We start from the raw sequence: 21,804 nt of genomic DNA, 5'->3' as shown, positions 1-21,804 counted from the left end.
GTACACAAAATTGGAAAATAAGCTAATTAATGTTCAGGTAAGATTTGTTATTCTGTCTGATCTCTATTTATAGCAGTGATTTTTAATTGTTCTTTTGTACAGGCATGGCAAGAATAGATAACTGGACTTAATTTCAAACGATAAACTGACAAAATTAAACTTTATTTGTTCCTGAATAATATAAAAATGACTAGCAGATAAGTTCTAAATAACCAGATAATCGTATACCTTTACCGGACCACGTTATCTGGTCGTTTAGAACTTTGTAGTCATTGTACTATACTTGTGAACTAATAAATAGACAAACTAATATTGTCTGTTTAGGGCCTGGAAGTCAATGGTCGTTAAGTTACTTATTTACTGATGTTACTGACAGTGGTGGCTCGTGACTCTCTGATGTATGGGGGTGCTGCTTCTTAGAATTACAATAAATTGCCTTGGTTATAACACAGTTCCGCAATCCACCGAGCAGGCATTGACTCAACCACTGGGAGCAAAATGTGGAACTGTCTAGCGCACAGTTTCGCCTACGATTAAACTTTAAAGTTGAAAACGATTTCGTGTATTTATTCGTTTATTATTGAAATGATTATTGGAAATAGTTATTTTTCCTTGAATCAAAGGCCTTAGGCTATGGTTGGACCTAGATGGCCCGGGCCCTGTTTAATACTTGTATTAAATAAAGCAATTATTTTTCATTTTTTTAATTATAGGAAATAGAGGATGTGCGGGACCTGCTAATAAAAATATTCATTGCGTTTCATTGTTCTTCACATAACTCCATTGACTATATTTAGATGACTAAATATAAAAGATGACTTGAACTTTCGAGGTTATTTGTTGTAGAGTTATGAGCGCATCAGCAACTTAGGCCATATTCAGCCGTATATAATATGTCTGTAAATTGCGTATGTTCTGTGGTTGATTTGCTCTTTGCTGAAAGAAAAAAACCACGTTTTCTGGAGGAAAAAACCCATGCTACACTCATCTGAGACCGACTAATTCAGCCACGTTGTGAAAAGCCCATAAAAATTCCGCGCATCATTGACGCATTCGAAGTGAGGTCTTTTCAATCCGGTATGGGGAGAACATTGATTATATTAAGCTACCCACGAGGGCAAATATTATATCACTTTATTTATTTAATATTTTTGTCGTTAAACCTTACAAATATTTGTTAATTATACTTTTTGAGCCATTTTGATATTACTTTAAAAATATGTCCGTAAATGTTTGATTATCGGCAATTATTTTTTCATTTGTAAAAATCTAAATAATTTAGTAGTAAAAATAATAATAATAACTGTCATTTGGGATAAAATCTGCATTGAGTGTTCTATGCGGACCCTAATATACAGCATATTTGGTATAATCACCATTCTCCTCAAACCAGTAGAAAATACCTGAATTCGAATCAAAACAATGAGGCGAGGAATTTTTATGGCTTTTTTCACAACGTGGCTGAGTTAGTCAGTCCAAGGCGAGGGTAGCATGGATTTTCTCCTAAAAACTGAGATTTTCCATCAAGCAAATCGACTCCAGAACACAAATTTACAGACATATTATGTCTGTAAATTGCGTGTACCATATCCTTCAACCCAACCCATGTTTGGTACCAAGTACAAAAGGTTTTTATACCTTTCGTGTTTGGGGGTTTCATTAAAAAAAAAAAAAAAAAACCGTTCCAAGCTGTCCTAATTAACAATAGTCATTTCTTCTTGCATATTAAATTACAATTGAAATTGTTGTTTGATTCGTGCCCCTTTGGCTGTGACCCAGGTAGTTGAGCACGAATATAGCAGTAATTACTTCACTAATTATGAAATAAACTTAGGCTAATAAAATTTTCTGCGCCCGAATTTTTGTAATTCGCTTTAATAGATCATTTCAAATTACTATATCTAAACATAGAAACTCAGCTTACAGAATTTTTATTTCTATGGCAACCAGAAGTTTGTTAAATATACGAAATGGAATCTTCGTACTTCATATGTGCCAAACAGATCCTTAAAAATAAATAAAATTTAAAAAATTCGAATTTAAATCCTAACCCCCCCCCTTCTTTTTTTTACCAAAAGCAATCCTTAATTCATTCGCTCTAGGATGCAAATCTAATCTGCTTTTCTGAATGATTAATATTTTATACGAATATTGCACAATCTAAACGCCCCGGGGTCCACTTCCTTGTTTCCAATTCGTAGATTAAAACTATTAAAATAATAATAGGATAATACAGGGAACGCTGGCGTAGATCTAAATGAATTAGTATGGAGATAATTGCTCAGGTCTCTACTAATTAGACCCAAAGCAAGAGCCTATTAGCGCAGATTCAATGTATTTGAAGCAGCAAGGAAAACGCGCACACAGTCATGCATTCATACACGCATGCGCACATGCAGTAGTTTTAAAATGGACGTATATCAGCAATCAGCGCTCGGAGGCTTGCTTTACAGCGAAGCATCACAAATGAGAAATCACAATTGTTGTATTATTTACATTATTTTATTTCTCGCATTTATCCCACAATTCCTTCCCCCCCCCTTAATTTCACTTAGACTCTGTTCTATTTTTGATCACGGAATAAATACTCGCCTCACTTTTAAAAGATTGGATGTGCACATTTATATCACTTATAAACTACACATCGAGGGCTCTATTACCGAAAAAGTTAATTGGTATTGGCCTAATCAAGTGGTTCCTAACATGTGTGCCACGGCACCTTGGTTTGCCGAAACCATTTTCAAGTGTACCCCGAGATTAGAAAAAAAACTCCATTGAGTTTAATGGCAATCACTAATTAGATGTGCGGTGAAAATGCGTCTTCAAGCGTGACTTGAGTGACAAAAGATTGGGAACCATTGGTTCCCAATCTTTTGTCACTCAAAAATTGGACTGACGCAAAATTGATTTTTTTTTTATTCCATAAACCTGCAAACTAGGCTTAGAAAGTATGCAATTTACAGATAGAAACTGCGTTGGCAAGTAAGGCAAGGTGTGCGTAAAGCGCCAAAGCAACTAAGGATATGAGGCCTCAGTATAGTGTTTCAGTATTATGTGTATTCATCCGTCAGTTTTTCTGGGCGAAAAACTGGCATTGTTATTAGAAAAAAAGAAGTTAAGGAACAAATGACGCTTAAAAAAAAGAAAGAAACGTTAAGCATTTTTATAGTATTTTAATATTTTAATTTTAATACAGAAGAAGGAAAAATAAAAGGTGGAGAAAGAAAAGAAAGGTAAAAGTGAGCGAGAGGGAGAAATAAAGAAAATGGCGAAATAATCAAAGAAGTTGTGAAAAAAAAAGCAAAAAAGAGAAAATAGTAGAGAGTGAAAGAAAGAAAGGGGAAGAAAGAAAAAGTAAAAGGAATGAAAGTGAGAGAGAAAGAAAGAAAAAGACAGAAAAAAGAGCCAAAGAGAAAGAGAGAAAAACAGAGGAAGAAAAAATAAATTGAGAAAAATGAAAGAAAAGGAGATATAGAGAGACAAGGAGAAAACGACAGAAGAAAAAAAAATAAAAGGAAGAGAAAGAAAAGAAAGGTAATGGGAAAGAGGGAAAAATAAAGAAAATAGCGAAAAAATAAAAGAAAGTGATGAAAGAAAAAGCAAAAAAAAAAAAAAGAAAAAGAAAAAAAAGAGGAAGAAAAAAAATAAAAGTAAAACTAGAGAGTGAAAGAAAGAAAGAGGAAGAAAAATTAAAAGGAATGAAAGAGAGAGGAGGAAACAAAAAGGAGTCAAAGATAAAGAAAAAAGACAGAAGAAGAAAAATAAAAGGAAGAGACAGATAGGTAGACAGACAGGAAAAATTTAATGGGGAAAAGAGAGAGAGAGAGAGAGAGAGAGAGAGAGAGAGAGAGAGAGAGAAAAGAAAGACTAAGGACAGCAGAAGAAAACAAACGGAAGAGAAAGATAGAAACGGTAAAGAGGAGAGAAAGACAAAATAAACGAGAGAAAGACAAACATTAAAGAGGAGAGAGAAAACGAAATCGGACAATCACACTACACAAGAATTGATCAGAAAGTTTTATTTGTACCTGGAAGGAATACACGGGGTGTTACGAGGTCTTATTGATATGTTCTCGTGTGGCATTACTAATTGGTCACGTGACGTTAGTGATGCCACACGAAGAGTTGCGTTTTTCATTTTTAATTCCAGCACTACAAATTAACTAACTGAGAAACTATCTGGTAAAACATTTCACCAAATTGGCTAACTTTTCAATAACGAAATGGCAACTTAATCGATTGTTCTGGTTACCATGGTTACCGAAGATGCTGTGCACATGAGGAATATGGTTCCGCAACTGACGATATTTCTTAGAAGACGCCTTTCATCTAACTTCCAGGATATAACTTTGACCAAGTTTATCAGTCGAGGAAACTCTCCAGCCATCACGATAAAGAATGTGAGCAGAAGCAGAAACGTAGTGACAGGAAATACAGACGCCATTATGACAGACCTAAAATGAAAACAAACCTCATTAGAATGTTTTCTAAAACAAAGAAAAGTATTTAATTAGTTCTGCTAACTCGATACTGCTCAACATTAACCAAAAACAGACTACACTCAATGGCGACATCTACACACCAATTCAGAATCCCTACATATGAAAGATATGAAAGTTTATCATGTCCGTCCGCATGTAACAAATCGACTCCCAGTAGACGAATTTTCATGAAAATTTTATAAGTGGCTTTCTCAGAAAGACAAACTCTTTTAATGACATTTGGGATTTCCATTCGAAATCTCATCAAAATCAGAAAAATATAAATCTGGCAGCAATCATTATTATCTCTCTCTCTCTCTCTCTTTTCCTAATGGGTTTTCCCATCCCATCCTGCGAAGAGTATTGGTACCAGGTGCATGAGGTGGTCGTTGTGTCTTGTCAACGTAGTCTTCATGGATGTCATTATACTCGTAGTGTCTGCCATGGAGTGCTTTCTTCGCCCACATATCTGTCTTTGTTTCTTCTGTTTGTGTGAGTGTAGTCTCCTTGTTGAGGTTCAGCAGTGTGTGCCGTTTATCTATCTTCCTTATGGCTTGGTAGATTGGCGCTGTATTTTTTTTTAAAGAAAATCCCTCAGGCTCTTCTTCTGTTGTTCACTAAGGTCTGTCAAACCCTTTTCCTCCTTCTTTCCTGGCTATGGTCAGTCTCTTGATGACCGACTTCGGATTGTTTTGGCGGCTCTTTGTCGTCATAATCCTAGTCAATCTCATAATCTTCTCCAGCTCAGTGTTGGTCCCATCTGTGATCCCGAACGAGTATGTTACTATTGGGACTACGTAGGTGTTTATGGCACTCACCATGTTACTGCCATTCAACTTTGATTTTAGCAGACTTCCCAGTTTCTGAAGGTATTTCTCAATCAGGCTGGTCCTCATCTCCTTCTGTTCTAGCTGTTGAACTTGCGTCATCCTCAGATATTTGTATATCTCTCCGTCTGTCGTAACTTCAGTCTCTTCACCAATCTTTAGCTGGTAGTTTCGGCCCACTGGATTTCCCTGATGCAATTCATGGGTCTTGCGTTCGTCTAGTCCAAACTGCCTCCTAATGTCAGTGCTAAACTCTTCAGTGATCCGGAGCAGCTGTTAGAGTTGATTCTCGGTTGCTGCATATTATTTGATGTGATCCATATACATCAGGTATGAGAGGGTGTACAGGTTCTTTTTCCATTATTTCAGGATATATATACATACATATATATATATATATATATATATATATATATATATCCCTACTTGCCGTTGTTAAGCATGGCGGACAGTGGGTTGAGTGCTAGATAGAAACACAGTGGGCTTAAGGCTTCTCCTTGGAAGATTCCTCTTCGAAAGGCGGTTGGCCTGGTTGTGATTTTCTCGACCTTGGTGGTGGTCCTCTATTTCGCTATGGTTGCTTCTGGGAAGTATGTCAATACCGGGTTGACTTTGTAGATCTTCAGTATCTCTGTCAGCCAGCTATGGGGGACGGAGTCGAAGGCCATGCGGTAGTCGATGTAGGCCGTGTACATGTTGTTCTTCTTGCAGGCTCGCTCCACAACTGTCGCGCCCATGGTCAATTGCTCCTTGCATCCTTTGTTCATCTGCTTACATTCCTTCCGTTGCTCGGCCATGATGTTCTGGCTGTCCAAGTGGCCTTATATCTTCTTGGTTATGCAGCTAGTCAGGATCTTGTACATTGTTGGGAGTCAGGTGATCAGACTGTTCTTCTCCGGGTTTGTGCTTCTTTGTCCTTAGCTTTCAGATAAGTGATTCCTTTAGTAAGAGACTCTAGGATTGTGTGAGGGTGCGTTATTATCATCCCAGGGGTTCCCCTGTTGTGGGACTTCCTGATCGACTGTTATACTTCTTCCTCCTAAATCTCCCATTCTGTCATCTCTTGTATATCCATGTCCTTATTATCATTATTGGTTTTTTATACAAATCACACAGTTTACGATATACAGTACATACTGTATATTGTAGCTGTAAGAATCACACTTATCATGCGCTGATTGGAGGAAAATTAATGGCTAATTAACCTCCTCTTGTTCATCACTCACATCTCCCAGATTTTCGGGGAAAAATTCGAGATGGGAATAAAGAAAATGAATTTTCAACAACATTCGACAGCCCATGTTTTTGTAGCACTCGAGTAGATTAGACGTCAACATTTCATAGTTTTCTTGTTTACTATTACCCAAAAAACCATGTACTACAGCCTTAAATGATCGCCAAGGTGCCAAGGTCTCCGTTAACTGGGTTTCAAACACATCTTCTTTCAGGAGTTTCCTAATTTGGGGTCCTACGAAAATTCCTTCCTTAAGTTTGGCATATGTTAAATTAGGAAACACACTTCTCAAGTATGCAAATCCGTTACCTTCTTTATCTAGTCCCTTCGTGAAATTTGTCATCAATCCAAGTTTGATGTGCAGGGTGGAAGAAGGACCTTGTTTGATTGCACTAAAGGAATATATTTTACATTAAATTGTCTTGGTATGAACTCGTCCCACTTGTCCCAATGTTGGACAACATAATGTAATTAATAAATAATATAACAAGTTAATAAGTTATTTACATTTCATTTTTAATAATTTAATTCATTTAAGAAAAAGAAAAAAAATTTAACGCACCTTACGCGCACATTGTAAAGTTGATGAAATGCTTTTAATTTCATTTACAATTATGAATACAATATTTATGTTTGCAGTGGCTGTATTTTTATAAAACAATAAGAAAATAAAAAAAGAGTAAAGAACTGCAGTAGGGGAAAAAATTTTGGTTTCATTCTACTTATGGAAATATTTTACATTTTTTATAGATTTCAAAAAAAGGTTGGAGGGAGAAAATACCTATAATTTTGCCATGTAAATATGACAGTACCTTCGTAAACAAAAATTGAAAGCGGTATCTTAGATTGATAACGTATATTTATGTCGTCTGCTAATGCTTAGCAGACGACAGAGCTCAAACGGAATTCTCGTTTGGTCATGGAGATGAGCGTATTACGTCAAATTTTGGAAGACGATATTGCAGCGAGAGTTACATATTTGCTTAGTCGATACATTTAAACAGATAAATAAAAATATTTTAATTATATTATACGATATTCTGCCAAATATCTGTTGTATCAAATTGCATAACAAGAAATCGAATCTACAAATGAGTAATTCTTTCAAATATCTCAGGCAAGCGCGTGATTTCACGTTATACGTTTTTATATTTTAAAAATTAAAAATAATTCTATTAAATAATTTATGTAATTTCGATAACACTGAGCATACTAACGCTATTTAAAATCTTTGTCAGTAAACTGATTGAAAGGTGGTAACACTCACTTGGGAGCCATTATCATTTGGCACATGGCTATGAACATCCAGATGACAACAGCACATAACATATTGGAACGAAATACGGTATCACGAATCTGATGAAACTTGAAAAATAAGGAGAGTATAAGGTTAGTTAGTATAATACATACCTTGTTTCAAACAAAACTTTTAACTTCTACGAGATGGAAGGTCTAATAAAGACCTTCCATCTTTTAGACCTTCCAAAAAACCCCTTTGTATCAATAAGAAAACTGTGACATGGGTGAAGATGTGTTGAGTATACAGGCTGTTCGATTGCAGTAATATGAAGCCACAATGGGGAAAATCGCGTGATCTATCAGACTTTGAAAAAGGTCTTATTGTGGGTGTACGGTTAGCAGAAGCCACGATTCAAGAAACAAATGACATAACTGGTTTCTAAAAAGCATCCACTCAATGGTTTTTAATGAGTGGAAAGCAAGTGGTTCTTCCCCATCGCAAATGCGTAAATGTGTCAGAAAAATAATACTTCAAGAACGAAGCCGCCGAAGTACTGTAAGGACTGTGCGAAAAATTGGACATCCAGTATGCAGCAAATAACATCTGAATTCACCTGATCAAATAGCATATGATCGATTAAATTAAATTATGGATCAACTTGTGAAGTGCAACGGTCGAGCAGACCGTTGCACTTCACAAGTTGATCCGCTATTAGATTAGATGAGATGGCACATGAGATTTTCAGTCCCCTTGTGCACTTCGTCCTCAATTCACGGATATGTGGAGTGCCAATTTGTTATCGAATACAGGCCCCAAGAATTTTGTTTCGTGTGCTGCTACAATGATGTTTTGTTTGAGGATTAGTTCTGGTTCAGGGTGAAGGTTCTGTTTGCAACAAGTGTACTCAGACGGCCTTCCGAGATGAGAACATGAAACCATTAGCCATTGCCCAAGATGGTCGACGAGATGTTCGATAAGCTTGTTACAATTGTAGAAAACGGACCCCAACATCAGTGATACAATTTGTAGAAAACGGACCTCAACATGAAAAAAAATTTAATGAAAAATGATAGATCATCCATAAGATTATAAAAATATTTTAAAGTTCCAGCTCTCCATGCAATGAAGGTCACTGTCATTTAACTCACCAATGAAAACTCCAAAGGAAGGAGTTATAGCTGACTGCCTTGTTTGGAAAAATTCAGCTCTAAATTGTTCTTCTTTTTAAAGAAACTGAAAACAAAAGAAGAGTGGAATGTTCTATTAATTAAGTTTCTATTATGCAAGCAATTATCATCCGTGCTAACTGGAAAAAGAAGTGTGCATCAAAAATGATCAAAAGGTTGATGGCTATACTGTTCTTCATTGATATCCCACTAAGAAAGGAAAAACGATCTACCTGAAAGTTTGCACGCAGAAGGAATTTATGGTGTTTTTTTTTTAACTGTCCTATTAGGGCCAGCCGAGAACTAACTCATCTGCCAATGTGCAATATGTCCATAAATTGCGTGTGTTCTCTGGTATACTTGCTGTTTTATTGGGCGAAAAATCCGAGAAAACGCGAATATAGGAATCTAGTGACAGACAAGCGCGTCTGGAGACGCTGGGGTCAGAAGTAATACAGCCTGCATCAGGAAGCAGAAGCAGTGTACCAGGAGCATATTTGGGAAGCCATCAATTAAATTATTCATTTTCCATCAGGACATGCTCGCTCACTAGTTCTCATATCCTGACAATGCTTACGTGATGTGGATATGCTTCCTTGGCCTGTATGTTCAGCAGATCTGTCACCTGTCAAACACATTTGGTTGATGGGACGCATACTGATCGCTTCTCAGCCCCCTACCACTGTTAGGGTAGGGGGCTGAGAAGTCTTAATGTAAAATTAAGACGTGTTATCCATTTAAACCTGAATAAATGCATTTTTCAAGGAGAAATAACGTTACTTTCTTATCAAGGCGCCTCCGTAGCCAGGTGGGAAGGAGCAGCAGTGCGTAGCACACGCTTCTTGATTAGACCGGGGTTCGAGCCCGTCACCACCAAATACGGAGGATGCGGAAAGGTCAGGGAATGACCACCGCATATCCCGGAGCAATATGGCCTTAGTTGCTAATGCTCCTAAAAACCAAATAACAATAACAATAACTTTCTTATCAACCTGACAACATTTCTCGAAAGAATCATAAATTAGTTTATGTGCACTTTAAAAAGAATTTATTTATAAATAATAAAGATACAAATGATGCTTTAAAAGTTTTCCACTCTCCCTTTAATACCTTTGTTTCCATATCTTTAGCTTTAAAAGTCAGGGTAAACCAATTTACGTTTTCTTTTCTGAGCTTCCTATTCGATTCTATTTCTATAGAATTGTCAATTAGGATATCCACTTCCTCACTGACTGTCTTCACCACCGATCTTTTCTTATAACCTCCATCCTCGTCCTCTGGAGTACACCTTTGTGGCCCTTCGAAAGGATCATTTTCGGTGAATTCTGAAAGCTATAAAAGAGGGATTATCTATCTAGAAACAACGTTTCGATGTAGAACAGAAATCTTTGACAAGAGTATTAAAGAGGCTTACATCCTCGAAAGGAATTTCAGGGGTCCAGTCAGTTGTAATATCGTCATCAGGAATTCCTATGTTACTGGAAGTTGAAATGCAGTCAGCAGCATTGGCAGCTTGACGACTATTTCTAACTACTTCCTTCAAGTTTTCCGAACATTTTCTATGTTTTGGATCCTAAAAGAGAGAGAGAATAAAACAAGTGGATGAAAGAGAATTGCTGAACAGTACAAAATGAAGGTGTAATAGTTATGCCTTGATAGTTGCCCTGGTATTGCACTACTCTAAATAAAATAAATTTAAAATTAATGTAAAATGAATTTATTTTATTTTTTATTTTACTTATTTTATTTTTTATTTTACTTATTTTATTTTTTATTTATATTATTATATTTTATTTATCTTAATTTATCTAAATTATTTAGTTATTTATTTGCAGATGACATAAAGATTGGTAGAGTTATTAATGATCGGTGCCAAGCAACGCTCCTTCAGGGTGGCTTGAACAGGCTTCAAGAATGGTCAGAAAAGTGGCAGCTATGTTTTAATGCAGCAGAATGCAAGGTATTACACTTGAGGAATAGCAACTCCAAAATAACTTATACACTTGATGGAGTTGAATTAAAAATCATAGAGGAAGAAAGGGATCTGGGAGTTACGATAAGGGCAGATATGTTTCTGAGCAGTATTAACAGGAGAACAGAAAAGCCAATGGCGTCCTGTGGATGATTTATCGAACTTACCCTGTAGAGATAGGGAGGTCATAATTCCACTGTATAAAGCAATTGCAAGACCAGATTTAGAATACTGTGTTCAAGTATGGAGACCTCATCTGAAAAAAAAACATTGAGCTTCTTGAAAGGATCCAAAGACAGGCAACTCAAACAGTGAGATCTGCAGAAGGACGGCCGTATGAGGAAAGACTCCAATTATGTGGGCTACAGAGCTTGGCAACCAAGCACCTCAGAGGAGACGTGATTGAGGTTTACAAGGCGCTGAGAGGGATTAGTAAAATGAACGAAGGTGGAATCTCACTGTTACAAATAATTCCAGAACTATGGTTCATAAATTCAAATTACAGGGGTTGAGGTTTAGACTAGATTGTAGGAAGTTTTCTTTTGGCCAACGAGTTGTTGATGAATGGAACAAGTTGCCTCTGCACATAGTTGAGGCTGACAGTTTGAAGAAATTCAAAGGTCAACTGGATAGCGTTACCTGTGTGAGGAGTTAGAGTATAACTTGTATTTTCTTATCTACTTTTTTATTGCCGGTGCAGCAGAAGCCTGTGGCTTCTTTGCACTATACGGATAACATTAATTCTAATACAAAAATGTCTGCCACTACCCAGACCCGATGTACTAAATAGCGAACCCAGTTTGTTCATAGCTGTGTATCAAAAGAGGCTATGCCTGACATGTACGACTTTTGTAGGTTGAGGCTTTTGCCCTAAACTTAACTATGTGTACTTCATTTACTGCCATTTACTGCACCATCTCGCATCTTACATACTGTAGATATATCTCGTCACTGGGATATTCAGGTCTTCACAATGCTTCCTGCCCACATTCACTCAGAAGTAGTTGTGATAAAGGGTTGAAGCAAACACCTTGTATTACACTTTTTCAACATAGTCACCAGACAAAATGATACATTTTTGCTACCCCTCAATACATTTCCGTAGGCCAGTTCTGTAGAAGTCCTCTGACTGTCCTTCAAACCACGACTCTGCAGTAGTAATCACCTCAGCAGCAGCAAAGTGTTTAACACGAAGAGGACTTCAGAGCAGAAAAGAGGAAGAAATCCGAAGGTGCAAGGTCGGTGGAATAGGCAGGATGCTGCAATATTTCAAACCCATATTCATGAGCAGGCACACTTCACTGCAGTATGCGAGGAATGCGCAGGGGCATTATGGTGGAGCAGATGCGCACCTTTTGACAGCTTCATACTGATCCTAAAACATTGACAGCATCACCTTGGTTTCACCTTTGTCTTTTTGGGGGAAGGGATTGATTCTGCACTCTTTCATTGTTTTGACAGTTATGTAGTTTAGGGATCGTAGTGATGATCGAAGTTTCATTCATGGTGACTAGCCATGAAAAATGCCCTCTTGCTTTTTCTGGCACATCGACAAATTTCATGTTCACATTGTGCCCATCTTTTTCTGGTAAGGAGTCGTAAGTCTGGGAACCCAACTAGCAGACACTTTACTCATATGCAATGATATCAACAGTATACTCATATACTGTTGATGGACGATGTTATCCACATACCCTACACTGATTTGGAGCTCTGCAGCTAGTTCTTTGACGATTTCCCAGGATTAGTGCCTCAATTCTTGCAATACTCTCTTCTTTTACAGCAGTTGCTGGGCGTCGTTGGATTTCTTCATCGTGCACTGAGTTTCTTACACATTTCAATTTTTTATACCAATGTGCAACAACACTGTACCCCGGACAGTCTTCTCTATAAACAGCGATCATTTCTTCATGGATTGTTTTGGGTGTTTTCCCTTGCAGAAAGAAGAACCGAATCACTGAATCACATTTCATTCAGCACTGCATCTCTTTCTGTCACAACTACTTCTGGATGAATACAAATCTTTTTCGAATACCCCCCTCATATGTCATATGTGAGAAAATTGCCTAAGTACCAAACTGGGTTTTCCATTTGGAATATAAAATTATTTTTACAAGAATGCGTGAACATAAAATTATCAAAACCCGAGCTGTACATTTTTATATCTGCCAATTTCGGCTGGGAATCTTGAGCTCCAGACTAATGAAAGTAATGGCCCAGAAATAGAAGCAAAAATAACCGGCAGACTTCGCATATACTTAATTGATTATATATTATTAGGATCGACAACTTACCTTCTTCTTTGGGGTTGGCTCCGTTTGCTTAACCAAATAGGTTTCAACATTGTGGTGACGTAGATATGCATCACGTGTTGCTCCAAATCCTGATTCCACTTCGTAATCGTCTCCTAAACACTTAAGAGTAGCTTCGGAGATGTGGACTCGCCTGAATAAGTTGAAATTATTAGTTAAAAATTTATAATTTTGCGTATCCAGAAATGGTCTTCATCAACCTTAGGAAGATCAGCTTATGAGTTACTACCTACCCTGCAATCCCTCCTGACTCCATGTGGTTTGCAAGAGTAACATCATTGGACCACACATCGAATTGCCATTTATGTAGACCCAGAACTCCACACAACACTGAACCACTGTGAATACCAATTCTCATGTTCAAGTTCACGTCTGTGTTTTGACGAACAAATCTGACCAGGAAAGAAAAAAAAATTTTAATTTGTAAGTGCAAACTAGTGTTTCCATTTACCAACTTTTAAGGGACAAGGTATTCTTGTATTGATTGCGGCCTCCAGGGTTACCCCTATATACCGCTGTAGCATCTGTAGGTTATTTATAGCCGGCAAGTGTGTGTAAGTGTGTGTGTGTAAGTATATATGTGTGTCAAAGGAAGAGCAGTTACTTGTGCAGGTTTCACCACTGACCCAGCAAATAATAGAAACGCTGAAAAGAAGAGACTTAATGAACATCTAACAGACACCTGGCAAGAAAGATGGCAGGCATCAACTAAAGGCACTGTCACCAAAAGATTCCTCCCTGATGTCAGGGCCTCCTACCCCCTCACACCTGTCTGGTTTTCACCAGGACTCTATGCTACCTACCTCCTCACTGGACATGGCTCCTTCCAGAAAAAACTACATGACTTCAGAATTTCAGACTCACCCCGCTGCCACTGTGGAGAGGATCAGACGTGGGAGTACCTTGCCCACAGCTGTGAAATCTACGAGGACTTCAGGAGGATCCTAATAACAAAACTACGCTTCAACTACCAAAATCAAGAACACCTCACCCTACAGAATGAAGAAACTTACCGAGCTCTGACTCAATTTGCAATGGACTTATTTACCAGGCAGAAAGCGCTACCACCACCTTAGTATCCGAATCAATAGGTCATAACAACCATGACTGCCAATTGTTGCTACGCATCATTGAGCCATGGATGCTAACGCCTTGGACCAACTTGCACAAGACTTGACCAGCAGTGCAATAAAAGACAGGGTCCGCACATACCTTGACAAATTCCTCATCATTGATTTCTGGACAAACTTCTCTCGACCAGATGTGACACATTTCATCAAGAAGAGGCCTAGCATCGATCCCTGGACTTGACCATCAATCTTGGACTCCCGGTTTTGACCACCCCCACTGTTCGTTCTGATGGACTACTGGACCAGCCTTCAGTCTGGATGCGACACAGACTCACCAAATGGAGCCCCAATGACGGCACCTGAACTAGACCTTACCGAACATGACCCATCCACCATAGCAGCACTTAGACTGCTGGATTTCCAGCAAGTTGTCGGCTCCAACTAACTGGCCGTGCTAGCTGTACCTACCCTGAACTTGCGGAGTATATCTCTCTCTCATTTTTTATTTTATTATTTTATTTTTTTTATTTATTATTATTTTTTCGGCTTCTTTCTTCTGTTTCCTGCCATCCGTTCTTTTACTCCCCCCCCCCCTATTTTTCTCTTACAGAATGATTTTTTTTCACTCCTCTCTCTGGTGAGGCACTGGGCATGCCACACTGTCATCAGGGGCCATCTTCCCTTTTGGCCCCTTTCTTCTGTTTCCTACCCTCCAGTCTTCTGCCTTCCTCCCTTACTTTTCTCTTGCACAACGTTTTTTTTTTTTTTTTTTATTTAGTTTATATATATATATATATATGTGTGCGTGTGTGTGTATATACATATATTTATATATACACACACACGCATTCCCCACAGGTCTAAATCTAAAAACATCAAAATTACTGCCCGACCTATTTGGCCCTAGAACAAGTTATCAGCGAACAACCCTACGCTCTGTTAAAATTACAACCGTTGCTCAAGAAACAGCGATCATCTCATTCTCAAATCTGGTCCTAGCCACTGAAATCCCAGGAAAGTAGGTGGCAGGACCCGCCAGAGTACTCTAGCTACAGTGGTACACCCGGTCAGCCTCCCCGTGGCATGGTGTGGTAACGTCGGGTCCCACTAGGGGCTCGGCGGCTAATAGACCGGAGGAACAAAGGGCACAACACAATATACAGCACATGACCCCCACACACTTCAAATCTCTGGCCCCGATACAATGTACACCCGCGGAGATGGGAGAAATCCCAGGAGCCGTTAGACACTAACATACCTTATACCTTATACCTTATATATGTGTGTTTACCAACTTTTAAGAAACTTTTCTCTTAATAATACTAATATTATACAAAACAGAATGCAAGAAAAGGAGAAAGATTAAGTTATAGCAAAGAGAAATCGCTGAAGATAAAGGAACGCACACCTACAACAGACAAACATCTTTTGTCTGTATCGAGTTAGTCAACAAAACACTTAACAGCAGGCTACCTGGCTTAAATGCATTCTAACCATTGGTGGTTGGAGTGCATTTAAGAATGCATTTAACCATTGGTGGTTAGAATGCATTTGTTCTTTCTGTGATCTGTTATTCAATGTCCCTAGTAGAATTAAATGAGTCCTCGGAGGGGGGGGGGTTCTACTTGTAAAGAAGATTCATCAACAACGAAAGCACCTTAGCATTTAATTTAGCAAAGTAAAATTAAATTAAGAACAAATTTTGATTACTTACTTATTGCTGTGTATTGTTTGCTAGTTTTACATTCTTATATACACTGCCTTACCATTAACGCGAGCAGTATGACATTTAGCGTTGTCCTGATAATAAAAGTATGGTCCTTGCTCAGACGTGCTGCCACATAGCAGGTAACGCATTATTGTCCAGGACGTCTAAGTAGACCTCAGCATGTATGATTTTGTCAAACAGAACCAATGATTCCAGGTAAAACCATGAAAAACAGCCACAGACTATCCTCATCTTCCTCCAAACTTCACACTTTACTGGTGCTGACATGTGTTACAATTGTTTTACTGTGTATCCGGTGCGACAACGTCGACCTGCATTCTGAGCGGACGATTTTTTGCAGAGCTCTCCTGTCTCGTTCCTTCAGCTTCAGAGACTTTCCGAGTCGGTTAATGACGGTTTCAGCACCAATCCATTTGCAAATCACATCACCAATCATCAACCTAAGGATTTTCGATGACGTGGAAATGGCTACGAGCATATTTATAGTTACAGTTGTACGTTACTGTTTGCACCTGTGATATAAATATTCTCTTTTTGTAGATGGAGAGGGTAAAAGATAAATAAATATCTAACCATAGAATTCAAACAGTCTTAGCTCTATCTAAAATGAACTTTAGGAACATTATTGGAAAAATATTTTAATTTTAACCTAAAAAATGGGGACAGGAATTATGTAAACAGAAAAAATATGCGGGAAAATACATTAGATAAACGATATCCTTACTTGATAGCGTGGATCATGTGCAGACCCATTTCTACGCAGCAGTGAGCATGGTCATCTCGTGGATCAGGCAACCCACTTACACAGTAATAGCAATCCCCCAGTAACTTAATCCGAAGACATTGGTTTTCCTAGAACAAAATGAATAGTCATAATTGGTGCATTCACACAAACAATCGCACACGCATGCGTGCAGTTATTTAAATAGTCAATGACAGAGGTAATAAATATGCAATAAAGATTTTATTCATTATAAAAGTGTTTTAGGGTGTTGCTTCAATGACCTTCAGCAGAACAGTATATCAATTGGAAAAACTACGTTTGAATAAAATAAATGTTTTTTCTTTTGTTTTCTGTGGTTGGCCGAAACTTTTGAAAGCCAAGATGCAATTTATTCTGGAACATGCTATACGCTATATGATTAAAAGTATCTGGACTCCAGGAATGTTGTTTACAGTTTCAGAAGTTCCTCATGCTTGCAGATCAACTGCGACATACTAATATAAATCTCGTGGATCTGCCTGTATAGAGCAGCACGTTACAAGCTAGTATGGGTCATAGATTGGAAGTTACAGACTTCCAATGTGGGATTGTCATTGGATGCCACATTAATCACTTTTCTGTATGTGCAACTGCGAATCTTCTGAACAGTCCTTAATCCAGTAGCTGATGTTATTCAAAGACCCACGTAGGTGATACCTGAATGAATAAAAAAGCTGGATGGCTTTATAAACGACCCATTAAGTTGCAATCTATAAAACAGGTCGTCTGCAATAAATCACAGAAGACATCCAAAAAGGCCAGAGGAACATCCATTAATACGTCAACCATCAGTAGGAAGCCGTATATCTTTGGGTTCAGTGGAAGGCAGCTGCACATAAGCATAGTGTCACGCTCACCAATGTGAAACTACTTTTGGAGTGGTGCCATTCTGACAATCATGGACGTGTTTGGGTGTGAAGATGGCCAGAAAGCGTTTCCTGTTGGAGTGTACCGTGGTTGGGTGGTCGGATGGCATGGGGCTGTTTCAACTGTTTCAAATTTTGTCCATTGTTAGTTCTTGGGTGGCCCTAATATGACAATTAAAAAATGGACTACAGTAGTCTTAATATGTATTATTTTTTTAATTAAAAATCCTTTTTGCAACTACTCTTTTTATGTTCAAATACTTTTCACCACATACTGTATGTATTTGTAAGCAATCATCATCTTCTGCGGGTAAATAAACCTTGCCATGCGTTGAAAATATTCGTAGAGTTGCAGAATATTTTTTTAAAATCTATTTATTAACATATTTTACACATCGTGATCGTTGGATAAAACGACAGTTTAAATATTTCTATTAAGACGCTGTTCACTAAATAAATACGAATCGATTCTTAAAATAAACACAACAGCATAACTCGCTCATCTAACTACTGGAGAAGTAGTAACGAAAGAGAGTTAACTGCTTTTATTCGTTCTCTTCGAAAAGAGAGGAAGCGGTTGCTATAGAAAGGCGAGTAGGCAGAAACTCGAGTGAAACCATAACAGAACAAGAGCCTGCCAGCAATGGAAGCTTCTTCATCCCAGGGGCTTTCGATGTGACGGATCTCATCAAGGTAAGCAATCAGGCATTCCCTAATACGGTTTAGTGTGCAAACAATGTTACGTAAGTAAACTTTTCCTTCAGTTAAAATAGAAAGAAAAATCGTCTAGTACGATCAGAATCAAAAATTAAAGATATTTTATTCCATCGTAGCAACAAAGCAGCGTAAAACGAATTCGGAAAAATTCCATTAAAATTGGAAGCAAACTACAGTTCAGGTTAGAATAACTGAATACACATGCGCGCGAATGTCACAGAGATTTTTCAGGAGCTCGATCTTACGAACACCATTAAAAGAGATTTTCAAAAACTATTTTAATTTGTCTGTTTTAAATATTTAATTTTATTGCTATTAGAATTCAATCAGTGAATTGAAAGGAAGAAGAGAAATAGAAAAACCATAAATATTTGAAAATAAACCGCTATCAATAGAGAAGCAATGTCAGAGAAGGTAAACTTACATTAGCAAGTCGATCAAACCTCCCGAATAAGTCGTTGAGAACCTTCACAAGCTCTTGAGCGGAACACTGTGATGCGAGAGCTGTAAATCCTTGAATATCGGCAAACAAGATGCTGAAAACAAAGTACAATAGAATTGTAAACCTTAATGTATATATACTGAGTTGGCTTTGCATTAGCAACAACGTCTTGTGTAGGAATGGACTGCGACGCTGGTGAAGGCTCAAAGTCGATAACGGCTGATTGCTGTTCGCACATGTGGCAATCAGTTTTTGAGTTTCTGCCAGGAAGAATGGGTCCTTATCTCCCGTCAACAGCCAACATGGTTAAGTGCTTCCGTTTTGTGATGTCATAATCTACCGTAAATGGCCAATAGCGGTCGAACAACCAGCCAAAGGTCACCCTTAGGATATCCACGTGTGGTCAACGCCCGTGGTGAGCGCCATGTGCTTCGTCTCGTAGCACAGCAATACCGCAGCCCAGTCCCCAGTAAACGTAGGAATAGTAAGAACAATAACCTCATCAACTACTATAGCGTTACATGTCCTGCAGCCCACGGGGTTTCCTCCCAATCTCGCTATCACATGAACTTCTTAGTGTTTAGAGTTTAGTATTATATGAGAAGCGGCATCGGGGGTCTACCCAAACTCCATGTAGCGAACTGTGTATCGTATATAAACTCTCCAAAGGTCAGAGAGTGTGTGTGAGAGGGAGTTTTGTGTGTTTGCGTAGTGTTAGTGATAGGTTGTGTGGAACACCACACCGATCTCCTATTGCCCATCCATCGGCGCCTGGAGCGGACCAGGAAGTAGGGAAGAATAAGTTCTCTGGGAGGCGAACCCCGATGTCGCCTAAGCTTCCCAGGAAGGACCCCCCATCACCCAAAAAAATAAATATAAATATATATAGAAGTTTTTGTCTGAGGGGCTCAGGCACAGAGTCTTGGACTCCCTGAGCCAGTCCCTTTAGTCACAGTAGGGGAAATTTTCATCAGTATGTTGTATACTCCAGACATTAGCTCGTATAGTCTACGGCAGCTGACGTCCTTCAGGGGTACTCATACCACTGAGAGACAAGAAACAGCGCCTGAATGGGGACGTCAACATCAGTACTGGACCATCGACATGTAGAAATCTATCACCTGGTGTGAGGAATCTCGTCTCCAACTCTACCTTGCTGATCGACGTATTCATATTTTGAGATAGCAACAAGAAGCCATGACATCTGGATGCAGTGTTGGTGTTCGGCCGGCTGGAGGCGGTGGGTTATGGTTTGGTTTGGGAACTGTTTTCAGCATTAACATTAGCAGATGTATACGATTCAAGAAAGCAAGCTTATGCAGCATCAGCCAAAAAAAAAAAAAAAAACCCTCCCATTTCATCCCTCCATTCGTTCCAATTACCTGTCCAGCTTAGCCTTAAATTTATTTAGGCTATCAACTTTCGCAACAAAAGATGGAAGTCTCTTTCACTAATCAACCGCCCGCTGGCTAAAGGAAAATTTCCGCACATCTATTCCACAACTGTCTTTCATCAATTCGAATCTATGCCCCCTCAGGTTCTTAATCTCAGCAAGAGGAAGAATGCCATCAGCATTCAACTTGCTCAACCCAAGCTGAATGCTGATGCCAATCAAGACCTTATACACCTCAATCAGATCACCTTGCAGGTGCCAACTCTCCAGGCGCTGCAATTTGCAGAACTTAAGCCTTTCTTGGTAAGAGCATCCCTTTGTTCCCCTCACCAATCTTGTTGCCTTTCTTTGTACTCGTTCTAACAACTCGACATCCTTCCTAAAATGAGGCCTCCAGACCTGTATGCAGTACTCTAGGTGTGACCTGACCATTGCCTTATACAACGAGATAATCACTTTCCTGTCCCTGCTAGCAAAATTCCTTTATATCATTGACAAGACTCCATGACCTGCCCTGGCAGCCCGCTTGCACTGCTCAGCAAATTTCATATTTGACTACACAATTACCCTCAGATATTTTTCCCTTTCCACTTCCCTGTGTGTAGTACCACAGAGTTGATACGTTTCTCTTCGGTTATTGCTAAACATATGCAGTACTTTGCATTTGTCAATGCTAAACTTCAGTTGCCACTTCTCAGCCCATTTGCCCAACTTGTCTAGATCCAGTTGGAGCAGTATGCTGTCCTTACTGTCGTTAGCAACTATGCCAACCTTTGTATCATATGAAAAGTTGGACATTAATCCTGATATATCTTCATCAATATCATTGATGAATACACAAAACAACAATGTGCCCAGCACCGAACCCTGGGGAACTCTATTAATAACATTTGTCCATGAAGAGCAGTATCCATTGATTACAACTCTCTGTCCTCTCCCACTCAAGCATTCCTTTATCCATTGTAGCAACTTAACCTTAATGCCATAAATCTCCAATTTGTGCAGCAGTCTTCTATGTGCAACAGTATCAAAAGTGTTCCTGTAATCCATGTATATGATGTCAAAATTATTTTTGACATTCACTTCCTTTGTAACCATATCATAGTATCATAGTATCCAATCAAATTGGTCAAACAAGACCTCCCTTTAACAAACCTATGCTGTGCCTTAACTATTGCAGTCTTATCTAGATGATCCTGCAATGCTTCTTTAACCAGTGATTCCATTATTTTCCCCGAAACACAAGTTAAACTAACAGGTGTATAGTTACTTGTGTCGCCTTTTGAACCCACTTTGCGAAATGGTGATACATTTGCACACCTCCAGTCCATGGGGGACCTCCTCTGAGTCCAAGGAAGCTCTCATAATTATGGACAAGGGCCTGCTTACTTCCCTTGCTGCCTCCTTTAATATAATTGGATAGATCCCATCCACCCCAGGTGCCTTCCTTATGTTTATCTTCAACAATTTCTCCTCCACTTTGCTTTCAGTTATTACAAAGTCACTTAGCTCCGTGTCAGAGTTTGATAAACTTCTAACATTCCCCTCATTGAATAACTCCCTCATGTGTGAATGTAGATGCAAAATACTCA

At 38.7% G+C, this 21,804-nt stretch overlaps 1 protein-coding gene across 1 annotated transcript in view; it reads right to left on the bottom strand.

Moving 5' to 3' along the window:
* The window catches only part of LOC150077843 (adenylate cyclase type 8-like), a 188,737-nt gene that overhangs the window by 41,024 nt on the left and 125,909 nt on the right, over positions 1 to 21,804 (bottom strand). Inside the window, exons 6-13 of the mRNA XM_090385413.1 lie at positions 18,802 to 18,913; positions 16,756 to 16,883; positions 13,466 to 13,624; positions 13,215 to 13,365; positions 10,363 to 10,521; positions 10,059 to 10,280; positions 7,810 to 7,907; positions 4,253 to 4,454 (exon numbers count right to left, since the gene is read on the bottom strand). Coding sequence (XP_090241539.1) covers positions 4,253 to 4,454; positions 7,810 to 7,907; positions 10,059 to 10,280; positions 10,363 to 10,521; positions 13,215 to 13,365; positions 13,466 to 13,624; positions 16,756 to 16,883; positions 18,802 to 18,913 — 1,231 coding nt within the window. The remainder of the gene's footprint in view (positions 1 to 4,252; positions 4,455 to 7,809; positions 7,908 to 10,058; positions 10,281 to 10,362; positions 10,522 to 13,214; positions 13,366 to 13,465; positions 13,625 to 16,755; positions 16,884 to 18,801; positions 18,914 to 21,804) is intronic.

The sequence above is a fragment of the Mastigoproctus giganteus genome, chromosome 11, assembly GCF_048544385.1.
Source record: "Mastigoproctus giganteus isolate SK-2022 chromosome 11, ASM4854438v1, whole genome shotgun sequence".
NCBI lineage: Eukaryota > Metazoa > Arthropoda > Arachnida > Uropygi > Thelyphonidae > Mastigoproctus > Mastigoproctus giganteus.
The sequence above is the reverse complement of the archived record's forward strand: the minus strand, read 5'-3'. Positions and strand labels throughout refer to the sequence as shown.